The following is an 11669-nucleotide window of genomic DNA, read 5'->3' as shown; positions in this document are numbered from 1 at the left end:
GCTGGAGGGCAAAAGCGGCGTTTTAAGGACTACACCAGGGACCTCCTAAAGCGAGCGAACATTCCCCTTTACGCAGCTCGAATCTCTGGCACTCGACAGGTCAGCCTGGCAGGTCACCTGTGCCACTGCAGTCTCTCAAATACACCAAACCAACCAAGACCGACGATCCGTGAGACGCATCAAGAGACACCAGTGGGCGGCTGGTACCCCCCGGTATCTGGTTTCCCCCGCTCCATCTGCGGAAATGTGTGCGGCTCAAGGATCGGACTCGACGCCCATGTGAAGTGGCACCAGAGGCAACGTCGCTGAACCCACCCACCCCCATCCCTGGAGCAAGCGTCATCATCAAATACGATGGACAGCTAAGAAGAAGTGTGTGTGTGTGTGTGTGTGTGAGAGTGTGAGAGTGAGTGAGTGAGTGAGTGTGTGTGTGTGTGTGAGAGTGAGAGTGAGTGAGTGAGTGTGTGTGTGTGCGTGTGTGTGAGAGAGTGTGAGAGTGAGTGAGTGTGTGTGTGTGTGTGTGAGAGAGAGAGTGAGTGTGAGAGTGAGTGAGTGTGTGTGAGAGTGTGAGAGTGAGTGTGTGTGTGTGTGTGTGTGTGAGAGTGAGAGTGAGAGTGAGAGTGAGTGAGTGAGTGAGTGTGTGTGTGTGTGTGTGTGTGTGCATGTGTGTGAGAGAGTGTGAGAGTGAGTGAGTGAGTGTGTGTGTGTGTGTGTGTGTGTGTGTGTGTGTGTGTGTGTGTGAGAGAGAGTGAGTGTGAGAGTGAGCGAGTGTGTGTGAGAGAGAGTGAGTGAGTGAGTGAGTGAGAGTGAGTGAGTGAGTGTGTGTGTGTGTGTGTGTGTGTGAGAGTGAGTGTGTGTGTGTGTGTGTGTGTGTGTGTGTGAGAGTGAGTGTGAGAGTGAGTGAGTGAGTGTGTGTGTGTGTGTGTGTGTGAGAGAGAGTGAGTGAGTGTGTGTGTGTGAGAGAGTGTGAGAGTAAGTGAGTGTGTGTGTGTGTGTGTGAGAGAGTGTGAGAGTGAGTGAGTGTGTGTGTGTGTGTGTGTGTGTGTGTGAGAGAGAGAGTGAGTGAGTGTGAGAGTGAGTGAGTGAGTGAGTGAGTGAGTGAGTGTGTGTGTGTGTGTGTGTGTGAGAGAGTGAGTGAGTGAGTGTGTGTGTGGGTGTATGAGAGAGAGTGAGTGAGTGTGAGAGTGAGTGTGTGTGTGTGTGTGTGTGTGTGTGTGTGAGAGAGAGAGTGAGTGAGTGTGAGTGAGTCAGTGAGTGAGTGTGTGTGTGTGTGTCAGTATTTTTCCCCAAATGAAATGGTCAAATGCTGGTGACTCGGAGCAGCTCTGGAGATGTTGTTCATGTGTTCATTTAGTGAGACGACAGTAACGACAGTGTTATTCTCAGTATTTTTGTCTTGTTTTCTAGTATAAATATCTAAACATTCTTGATGCATTTACTTGACAAGTAAAATTATTGTTTAGAGATATTAAGGCTTTTTTTTCAACAACAAAAATAAAAAAAAATTTTTGTTAGTTTTTGCTTAAAACAAGCAAAAATATCTGCCAATGGGGTAAGAAAAATTATCTTAATTCAAAGGCTAAACTACATTATTTTTCTTGCCCCATTGGCAGATATTTTTGCTTGTTTTAAACAAAAACTAACATTTAAAGACATTGAAATTTTTTTTTTTTTTACAGAAAACAAGACAACATCTTAAGTCATCTTGATTCAAGAATGTTTAGACATTTATACTAGAAAACAAGACAAAAACATTAAGAGAATCATTTTTTGCAGTGCATCCAGTAAATTCTGTTTTTGTGACTGGATTCCGTGATTCTGTCTGAATGAAATCATAGGACCCTACTATTGAGAAACTGATTGAGAGGCGGAGCGCTGCTCTTTATGAGCTCACAGAGCCGTGACGCACCTCCAGCGTGGCTCCGACCCAGAAGGAGTAGCAGGTGTCCACAGGTTTGCTGGGTCGGCCGTGGAAGCCGTTCTGCTGTCTGAGGATGCACCAGCGCCGGATTCGCTTCAGCTCTCGCTCGCTGAACACCTCCTGCAGCTTTCCCATCATGCACAGAGACGCCACGGCACAGAACGTGGATCCGCCTGAGCAAACACAGAGCAGTTATCATCACAAGCTCTAATGACAGAGACTCGGGAGAGGAGGCGTCTGACTCACCGTGAGACTCCAGCCCAGATCCCTGACCGATCCCGCTGTCATACGACTGAACAACAGAGAGAGGAGTGTTCATCATCAGAGCAACACAAAACTGAAACTAAGGTCTTTAATGAGATCAATTAGCCAGAAGTGATCATTGTCATCATTTACTCTCTCACTCAAGGCATTCAAACCTGTTTGACTCGCTTCAGTGGAACACAAAAGAAGGCGTTTAGTTTTTCATCCATGCCATGAAAGTCAATGGGGTCCAAAGTGGTTTGGTTCCCAAACATTCTTCTAAACGTGACCCTGGAGCACAAAACCACTCATAAGGGTCAATTTTTTTAAAATTGAGATTTATACATCATCTGAAGCTGAATAAATAATCTTTCCATTGATGTATGGTTTGTTAGGATAGGACAATATTTGTCTGAGATACAACTATTAGAAAATCTGGAATCTGAGGGAGCAAAAAAATCTAAATATTGAGAAAATCTCCTTTAAAGTTGTTCAAATGAAGTTCTTAGCAATGCATATTACTAATCAAAAATGAAGTTTTGATATATTTACGGTAGGAAATTTACTAAATATCTTCATGGAACATGATCTTAATATCCTAATGATTTTTGTCATAAAAGAGAAATGTATAATTTTGATCCATACAATGTATTGTTGTCTATTGCTACAAATATACCTGTGTTACTCATGACTGCTTTTGTGCTGCAGGGTCACATATATCTTCTTTTGTGGTCCTCTGAAGAAAGTAAGTCATGTTTGAATGACATAAGGGTGATTGAATGATAATTTCTGGCTGAAGCAATCCTTTAAACACAGTGGGATTAATCACACATCACTAAAGAAGCGTCAGCTGAGGACGAGAGATCTGCGTCTGTTCTGTGATCGCTCCAGCTCAGGGCGACTGCATCAGTGAGCGGATCCACTCTCATCACGGTGTCTGTTTTAGCACTCGAGGAGTGAGCCGTGTGAAACAGACTGACGGGAAGAGCTGGATTACATCAGCGCTGGGATTAGAGATCCGCTCGCCTCTGCTCAACCTTTGACCCCTGCTGACCCACTGTGCCGGAGGTCAGCGGAGGGCGGGAATAACACTGTTTTTCTGGATAATCATGAGGATTTGCTTGCACTGCCATTCAAAAGTTTACAATCAGTAAGATTTTTAATGTTTTTTAAAGGGATCATATGATGTGATTTCAAGTGTTCCTTCCTCTTTGGAGCGTTACAAGCTGTTTGTTCATAGAGATAAGAACCCTGAAGTTGCAAAGACTAAAGTCTCAAAACCAAAGAGATATTCTTTATCAAAGTTAAGACTCTGGCTCCTAAAACAGCTCATTCAAACACGTCTACGTCACGGTGTGGGAAGATTAGCAAAACACCGCCCAAACGCACACGCAATGAAAGAAGCCGTAACTATTATTCTGGCTGTAGTGTTGTTGCTGTTCTGGAGACGCTGTGTTTCGTTGTGAAAGAGAAACTACTTTGTTTGAGCTTCCAAAAGAGGACACAACTAGAAACCAGTGGTTAAGCTGTATTTACAACACTGTTCCAGAACAGCTCAACGCTAATATTAGAGTCTGTTACAGAGCACTGTTTCCTGAAGCTGGGAGAGTAGCCTACAGAGCCAGCTACGGGTGTGTGATATATATCGTCTGCCATAATATCCTAATTGTTGTTGTAATGATGCGCAATTTGACAATATCGAGTATTTTGCCAAACCCAAACCTAACACCTGTGGAGTGCACGCTTACATGAGCCTACGTGGTGATGAACGAAGCGGGTTAAACAGTGCACGTGCGTTTAGAGAGAGTTCTTTCACTGCATCAATCAGTCATTAAAATGCATTAAGAATGATCACACAATTCAAGATATGGCGGCAGAAAATGTATATATATTTATGTTTCATGACGTTTTCTTCTTCAAAAATCAGCATGATTACAAATGTGATATTGATTTTATACAACAGTTCAATAAACAAGACGTTAATATTAAGAGACTTATGTTTTAGACACCATATTGCCTGTTTTTGCTCCATTTCGCAGAGAAGAAGAATAATTCCAAACAGCTACAGCACTGGTTTAGTTTCGTTCCTGAATGAATCAACCGTTAAATGATTCGGTTCAAGCGCAACGACTCACTTATTACCAGAGACTTTCTGCCACCTGCTGGCGGTTTTAATTTCACATTTAAAGTCTATTTTCATTTTTTAAATCATTTTAAATATCAGTATTCAATGTTTTATGTTTCAAAAGTCAAAACTGATGCATTTGTAACTGGTTAAAGCACTCCGTGTCCCTCTGAGCTGCATTGAATAGCGTGTAAATACATCTAAATGCCATTCAGATGCAACTTCTGCAAAGATTCATTTTGTTCTGGTTTCATTTGTTGGGTAACAGCCTAAATGTATATTATCCTAATTGACTGATTAAATGTAACAATAAAAAAAAAAATGCTTTATTAAAGGTAAAAATCAATCAGAGCACGCCTCTCTTCTCAGAACGGGGAGCTTTGTAAAAATCGGTGCATTTCAGAAAGACGGAGCATAGAGGAGCAACAATAATGTACAGTATGTGGAAAATAATGTGCTTTTTGAACATTAAACCACAAACACATTGCATTACACCTTTAAATAAGTCTCTTCTGCTCATCAAGGCTGTATCTATTTGATTAAAAATACAGAAAAACAAAAATTTTTTGTGAGATATCGTTGCAAATTTAAAATACCAGTTTTCTATGTGAATATGTGTTAAAGTGTAATGTATTTCTGTGATCTGCAGCTGTATTTCCAGCATCATTACTCCAGTCTTCAGTGTCACATGATCTTCAGAAATCATAATAATATACTGATTTATTATCAATGTTGAACACAGTTGTGCTGCTTAATATTGTGTTGGAACCTGTGACACTTTTATCAGGATTCTTTGATGAATAAAAAGTAAAAAAAAAAAAAAAAAAAAAAAAAAAAAAAAAGAACAGTATTTATTCAAAATAGAAATATTGTATTACAAAATACACTACTATTCAAATGTTTGGAGGTTAGTACATTTTTCTTTCCATTTAAAAAAAAAAAAGAAATGACTATTTTATTCAGCAAGGATGTGTTAAATGGATAAAAAGTGATAGTAAATACATATATTGTTAGAAAAGATTTCTATTCTATTCTTTTTTTTTAATCGATTCAACCAAAGAAAAAAATCTCCAACACAATATTGTGCAGCACAACTGTGTTCAACATTAATAATAATCAGAAATGTTTGTTGATCAGTAAATCAGTATATTATAATGATTTCTGAAGATCATGTGACACTGAAGACTGCAGTAATGATGCTGGAAATACAGCTGCAGATCACAGAAATAAATTACAGTTTAACACATATTCACATAGAAAACAGTCATTTTAAATAGTAATAATATTTCACAATATTACTGTTTTTTCTGTATTTTTGATCAAATAAATACAGCCTTGATGAGCAGAAGAGACTCCACTAAAAAAACATCAACAATGGTTCTGATCCCAAAGGTTTGAGCAGCAGTGTGTGTTAGGCTCATAACGCCTCAGAATGGAGCAGAAGGAGGGCAGGAGGTGCAGGACTCACGGCGCTCCTCCGGATGTAATCGATGGCTCTCTGGCAGTCCATTCCTGACCAGTCGTCCAGCATGTAGCAGATGCAGCTGGCGCAGTACACAAACCTCATGTCGTTCTCGCTTCCTTCGGGAACAGCGTAGAAACTGCAGGGAAAGACAGATCCGCACATGAGAGATGATTCCTGGAGCGGCACGAGAGCGAGACGAGCGTGAGAGCGAACCTGCCGTCCTCCAGCTGCAGCGCTCGGAGTCCCGCCAGACAAGCCTCTTTACACACTCGGCTCAGATCGTCCCCCAGAATCACCAGACACGCCAGGCCCGTGTAGGTCATGGCCACGTGACCGCTGTCATACGGGTGAGGAGCCCCGGGGCCCTGCGGAGACACACGCTATATCAACACACACTCAACACCTATTAGCAATAATCCTAATCCAAACCATACTGACTGATGTGTTTTAGTGCACTTCCTACAAACATTGTTTGTATTTTATCTCAGTGTTCTTGTTGTAGAAGGGTTTTTATGCATAATAGTAACCCTAGAATGTGATCAAACTGTTTAAAATAGCTGGGCTGAGATGTATAATAATTTTATTGACTGCAGAAATATGTTAATTCAGTACGCATTACAGTCGTGACGTATTGTCAAGTATGGTGACCCATACTCGAAATTGGTGCTCTGCGTTTAACCCATCCAAGTGCACACACACAGCAGTGAGTAGTGAACAAATCCACACACACACACACACACCGTGAACACACACCCGGAGCAGTGGGCATTTATGCTGCAGCGCCCGGGGAGCAGTTGGGGTTCGGTGTCTTGCTCAAGGGCACCTCAGTCGTGGTATTGAGGGTGGAGAGAGCGCTGGACATTCACTCCCCCCACCTACAATCCCTGCCGGCCCGAGACTCGAACCCACAACCTTTCGATTACGAGTCCAACTCTCTAACCATTAGGCCACGACTTCCCCACCGGACACAATGGTGACCGACCATAAAACTATTTTTCACACACTTTTCCAAAGAATTTTCAAAAAATAACTATTGATTATTATTTCAAGGGGTTACTAATGACAAATAATTTGGATATTTTCATGTCTGGGAAAAATGTGTCATTAAACGGGTTAAAGTTTTGAAAATAAATCTTCCAACACATTTCCATGACTTTATAAATCAAAAACAACAGCTAAACGCCTGAATATATCTGCTCACAAACAATAAAACATGTCACAAATAACTTCTTGTACCTTTTGATCTTCTGATTTTCTTCAGTATTTCTGTCTGGTTTTCCAGAACAAATATCTAAACATCCTTAAATCAAGACACGTTTACTGCAGATGCAAAAATAAATAAGAAATCTTGTTTTCTGAGAAATAAATCAAAATGAAGTGAGTTTACGTTCAAAACAAGAACAAATATCTGCCAATGGACTCAGAAAAATCTATTTAATTCAAAGGGAAACAAGTTTTCATATAACATTAACAGATATTCTTGTTTTGATCATAAACTCAATTATTTTTTTATTCAAAGACTTCATATCTTCATTCTGCATCTGCAGTAAATATATCTTGATTTCAGGATGTTTAGATGTTTGTACTGGAAAACAAGACAGAAATACTGAGGAAGATATTCATGTTTTGCAGTGCTGCCACATTTAATGCCACGACTATGAATTGAAGACGTTCTGCTCTGATGTATGAGATTATAAAGGCTTTAATGGACGGGAGAATGAAGACTTTAAGAGCTGCAGAAACGCCGCTGTATTAGTGATCAGAGATTCACGCACTGCAGAACATGATTCTCTCAGTGTTTCTGCTTGTTTTCTATAAATATCTAAACATTCTTGAGTCAAGATGCATTTACTGGACAAATAAAATGATTTAAGATACGTCTTGTTTTCAATAAAAAAAAAAATCACAATTAAAACATGCGGAAATATCTGCCAATGGCGTAAGAAAAATCATCTTAATTCAAAGGCTAAACAAGATTATTTTTCTTGCCCCATTAACAGATATTTCTGCATGTTTTAAGGAAAAACTAACAATTTTTTTTCCTTTACAGAAAACAAGACTGAATATCTCAAGTCATTTTGCTTGTCCAGTAAATGCATCTTGACTCAAGAATGTTTAGGCAAGGCTAGTTTATTTATAGCACATTTCATACACAGGGGTAATTCAAAGTGCTTTACATAAAAGAAAGTGAAATAGACATTAAAAATCATTAAAAACAAGGAATTTTAAAATGATATAGAAATTGACTTAAAATAAATTTAAAGAAAATGATTATACTTAATTCATAGCAGTCAGTTGGGACATATAGCACAGTGCTCATTCAACAAATGCACAGTTAAACAGATGAGTTTTGAGTCTTGATTTAAATGTGGCTAATGTTTTAGCACATCTGATCTCTTCTGGAAGCTGGTTCCAACTGCGGGCCGCATAATAGCTAAACGCAGACTCCCCTTGTTTTGTGTGAACCCTTGGTATTTCTAACTGACTCGATCCTAATGATCTGAGTGGTCTGTTCGGTTTATATTCAGTGAGCATATCAGATATTTCTACTAGAAAGCAAGACAGAAGCACTGAGATGGTTGTGTTCTTCAGCGGTCAGTGCTGGTGATTCGCTCTCAGGACTCTGATGGGGTTTTAGTGGTCAGTGCTGCCCCCTGCTGTCAGTCAAACACTACAACAGTCTCAGAATCTCTGCTACCTTCGAGCTGTTGTAGGGAACACCGATGTGTGAGGATCCACGGAAGCCACAGCGGCTGAGATTAGACTCTGTTCATCAAGAGAAGAGAAAACAGACGGGAAGAAGCGTTACAGACTCCGAGCAAACGAGAGAGCTTTAACTGCGAGTGAACCGAGAGAGACTCACTGTCTTCAGTGGGAAGAACCTGCAGGGAATAAATCCACTCGATTAAACTCGGCTTGTCCACGACATCCAGAGCATCCAGCACATCCAGACCCGACAGAGCGAAGAACACGATCGTGAGCCTGAGGAGAACACACACACACACACACACACACACACACACACACACACACACACACATCGTGTCTCAATACGGAGGTCAGCAGCGCTTTAGATGAAGACAGAGCAGTGATGAACATAAATACACTGACGGCGAGTGAAACCCAGACCATGGGTTCAGTGAAAATCCAGATTCACGACTCACTGGAACACAAAGAGTAAAAGCACAGACCTGATCTCAGTCAGGACAGAGCCGTATTTAACAGAAACCAGGCTGTGAGAGGCTGAAGGAATGGATTATACTGTTATTTAACAACATACTAGCTGTTCAGCTGATGAAATATCTTCTCAAAAGACATAAAAATCTGCAAAAAAAGGCTCTTCTTAGTATTTTTGTCTTGTTTCTAGTCAAAATATCTAATAAAAAATAAATAAATCAATCAATCTTAAATTAAGATGCATTTACTAGATAAGCAAAATGACTTAAGATATTTAATCTTGTTTCTGGGCAAAAAAAACAAAAACTAAATTATGTGCATTTTGCTTTAAATAAGTAAAATGATCCACGAGTGGGTTCAGTAAAACACTCTTGTTTTTTGCAGTGTAAACAGTTTAGAAAGTTGTGAATTTAGAAAAGTAGTAGTAGTATATTTTTATTTAATGCATCTTAGCTATTTTCATGGCATTCAAAAAATACAAGTATAACAAATAGGGATGTAACGATTACCGGTTTGACGATAAATCATGATAAAATTCCCCGCGGTTAGTATTACCGTTTCATATTTTAATTATCATTAAAACCGTATTCGATTACCGTGATTTAAACAACTCGCGATAAATAAATACTGTCCGGCATAAAGCAGAGTTTTCAGTAACAGTCTCACGTGCGCACAGCAGCACAGTAGTTTCGTTCTGAGTGAAAATAGGGCGGAAAAGCTGGGAGGTTTTAAAAGAGTGCTAAGGGAATTATACAAATTAATATATCAATGAATTAATTATATGAATGTACCTCTGAAGGTTCAGACTGTCTTCAGAAACGATTTGATGGCATTTTGTTCTCATCTTTGCTCCATGTAATACCTAAAGGAAGTGTTCGCGGAGTTCACGGGAATCAGCTGTAATTCAGCTTTTCCGTATAAAGCGCCACCTGCTGCCAGAGAGTGGATTTACAGACACTTATTTACATTCAGTCTGTGTGCAGTTTCTGTCTGGCCAAAAAATTGACCAAATTTGCATGACCTGCTGTAAATTTTAACCGGTTGATGAAAAACAAACTTATGTACATTTAAACAATTCAGATAAGCTATATAGAATTATTTATGGAGCAGATAAAATACATATAATCATTTATTAATTATCATTTTAATTTAACCCTTTTCTTTAAAGGCTGAAATGTGAGGTCTACCTTTATGTTAAACTTTTTCAAAGCTTTATTTGAACATTTACATTATTTATTTGAACATGCTATTAAACTGGTGTCAGTCAAGCTGTCATTTAAAATCCAGACCTCATTGGTAATGTTATTGTTTTAGTGATTATGCAAACAAAAAGTCATTTTATTTGCTGTTTGTTGATTTTTAAGTATGAAACTTGGTGAAGTGATTTATGTTTCGGTACTTTTTGAACATCTCCAGCACATTTTAACAATATCGTGATAATACTGATAACCGTGATAATTTTGGTCACTATAATCGTGATGAGAAATTTTCATACCGTTACATCCCTAATAACAAACAATAAAAACCAGCAAACAAACAAGTTATATTACACAAGATTTCTAACATTAACATATGATGAAAATTCTGAAACTCTTTTTCTGGGAAAATGATACTAAATATCTCTTAAGCGAGTTCATAAGAGTTTTCTCCATGCATTAAAAGCAGGATGTTTGACAGAAAGGGGCATCTTGCAGAACATCGAGTAGAGTCTTCTGAACTGAGAAAAGAGCATGTGATCTAAAACCTTTATACAGTATGTTTTACTCGCTATGCATTAAAGTGCATATGACCAACATATACAGCTCTATGATCATACTGTCGTGAGATTCATTAAACAGATCGACCCAAAGCATCATTAATCCATCAATGATTATAATAACTCATGAGTGCAGTGATTATACTGTAAGAATAATGCTGAGAGAACTGATGTGATGTTTGGAAACACAACTATATGCCCTTTTATAAAAACTAGCAGACAAACAGTCCATCATCTTCTTGATCTGTATTTGCATATAAGTGTATGTTTCCAGATGTTGTAATTAGACAAGCTGATCATTTTTTATTTGAGGCGAGACTGATTAAATGACACATCTGTGAATTAATGATCATTCATTTTTAAAATTATAACAATATACAATTACTCAGAATTAGTTGCATTAACAAAAGTGGGTCTATTTTAATAATGAATAATCCTGAATATAATAATATAGGGCTGCCACTAACGACTATTTTTATTTCGATTAATCTAACAGCTAATTTTTCGGTTAATCGATTAATCTAAACGACTAATTTCCCGCAAAAAATCAACAATTTTACTTAAAAATATTTTATTAAACCAAATAAAATCCAAATGTCTATGAAATCCTTTTTTAAAGCAAAAGTGAAGTGCAGCATAGAGTACAAGAAGCACGTGTCCATCTCATAATCACTGAATCAGTTCAGTATTACAGTGTGAGAATGACATCATATCCACCTGTTCTAGTCTAATAATAACATAATCATCAAAATCAGTTCAGTATTATAGTGTGAGAATGACATCATAGGCAGCGTCGCAAGCGGTGTGAGAGAGGACGGAAGCGTGGTAAGCGCGGAGGTATACGAGCTAGGCTAAGAGCTAACCCCTCAAGACCAGCTCTTCCAACACTCATGCTCTCAAATGTTCGCTCTCTGGAAAACAAACTGGACTTAATTCAACTCGGTCCATCTACACAGCATGAGGCAAGGGATTGTTGTGTGTT

The 11669-nt window shown here is 38.8% G+C and overlaps 1 protein-coding gene across 6 annotated transcripts in view; it reads right to left on the bottom strand.

Moving 5' to 3' along the window:
- Positions 1 to 11669, bottom strand: part of pggt1b (protein geranylgeranyltransferase type I, beta subunit) — a 33960-nt gene that overhangs the window by 7098 nt on the left and 15193 nt on the right. For all 6 annotated transcript variants that reach the window (XR_013782202.1, XR_013782203.1, XR_013782204.1 and 3 more), the window contains exons 2-7: positions 8618 to 8736; positions 8453 to 8520; positions 5968 to 6119; positions 5758 to 5890; positions 2168 to 2213; positions 1910 to 2094 (exon numbers count right to left, since the gene is read on the bottom strand). Coding sequence is in view for 3 of the 6 variants with exons in the window: in XM_079382438.1 (XP_079238564.1) it covers positions 1910 to 2094; positions 2168 to 2213; positions 5758 to 5890; positions 5968 to 6119; positions 8453 to 8520; positions 8618 to 8736 (703 nt within the window). In the remaining 3 variants the exon portion in view is untranslated. The remainder of the gene's footprint in view (positions 1 to 1909; positions 2095 to 2167; positions 2214 to 5757; positions 5891 to 5967; positions 6120 to 8452; positions 8521 to 8617; positions 8737 to 11669) is intronic.

This window comes from Barbus barbus (genome assembly GCF_936440315.1).
Source record: "Barbus barbus genome assembly, chromosome: 28".
In the NCBI taxonomy this organism is placed as follows: domain Eukaryota; kingdom Metazoa; phylum Chordata; class Actinopteri; order Cypriniformes; family Cyprinidae; genus Barbus; species Barbus barbus.
The sequence above is the reverse complement of the archived record's forward strand: the minus strand, read 5'-3'. Positions and strand labels throughout refer to the sequence as shown.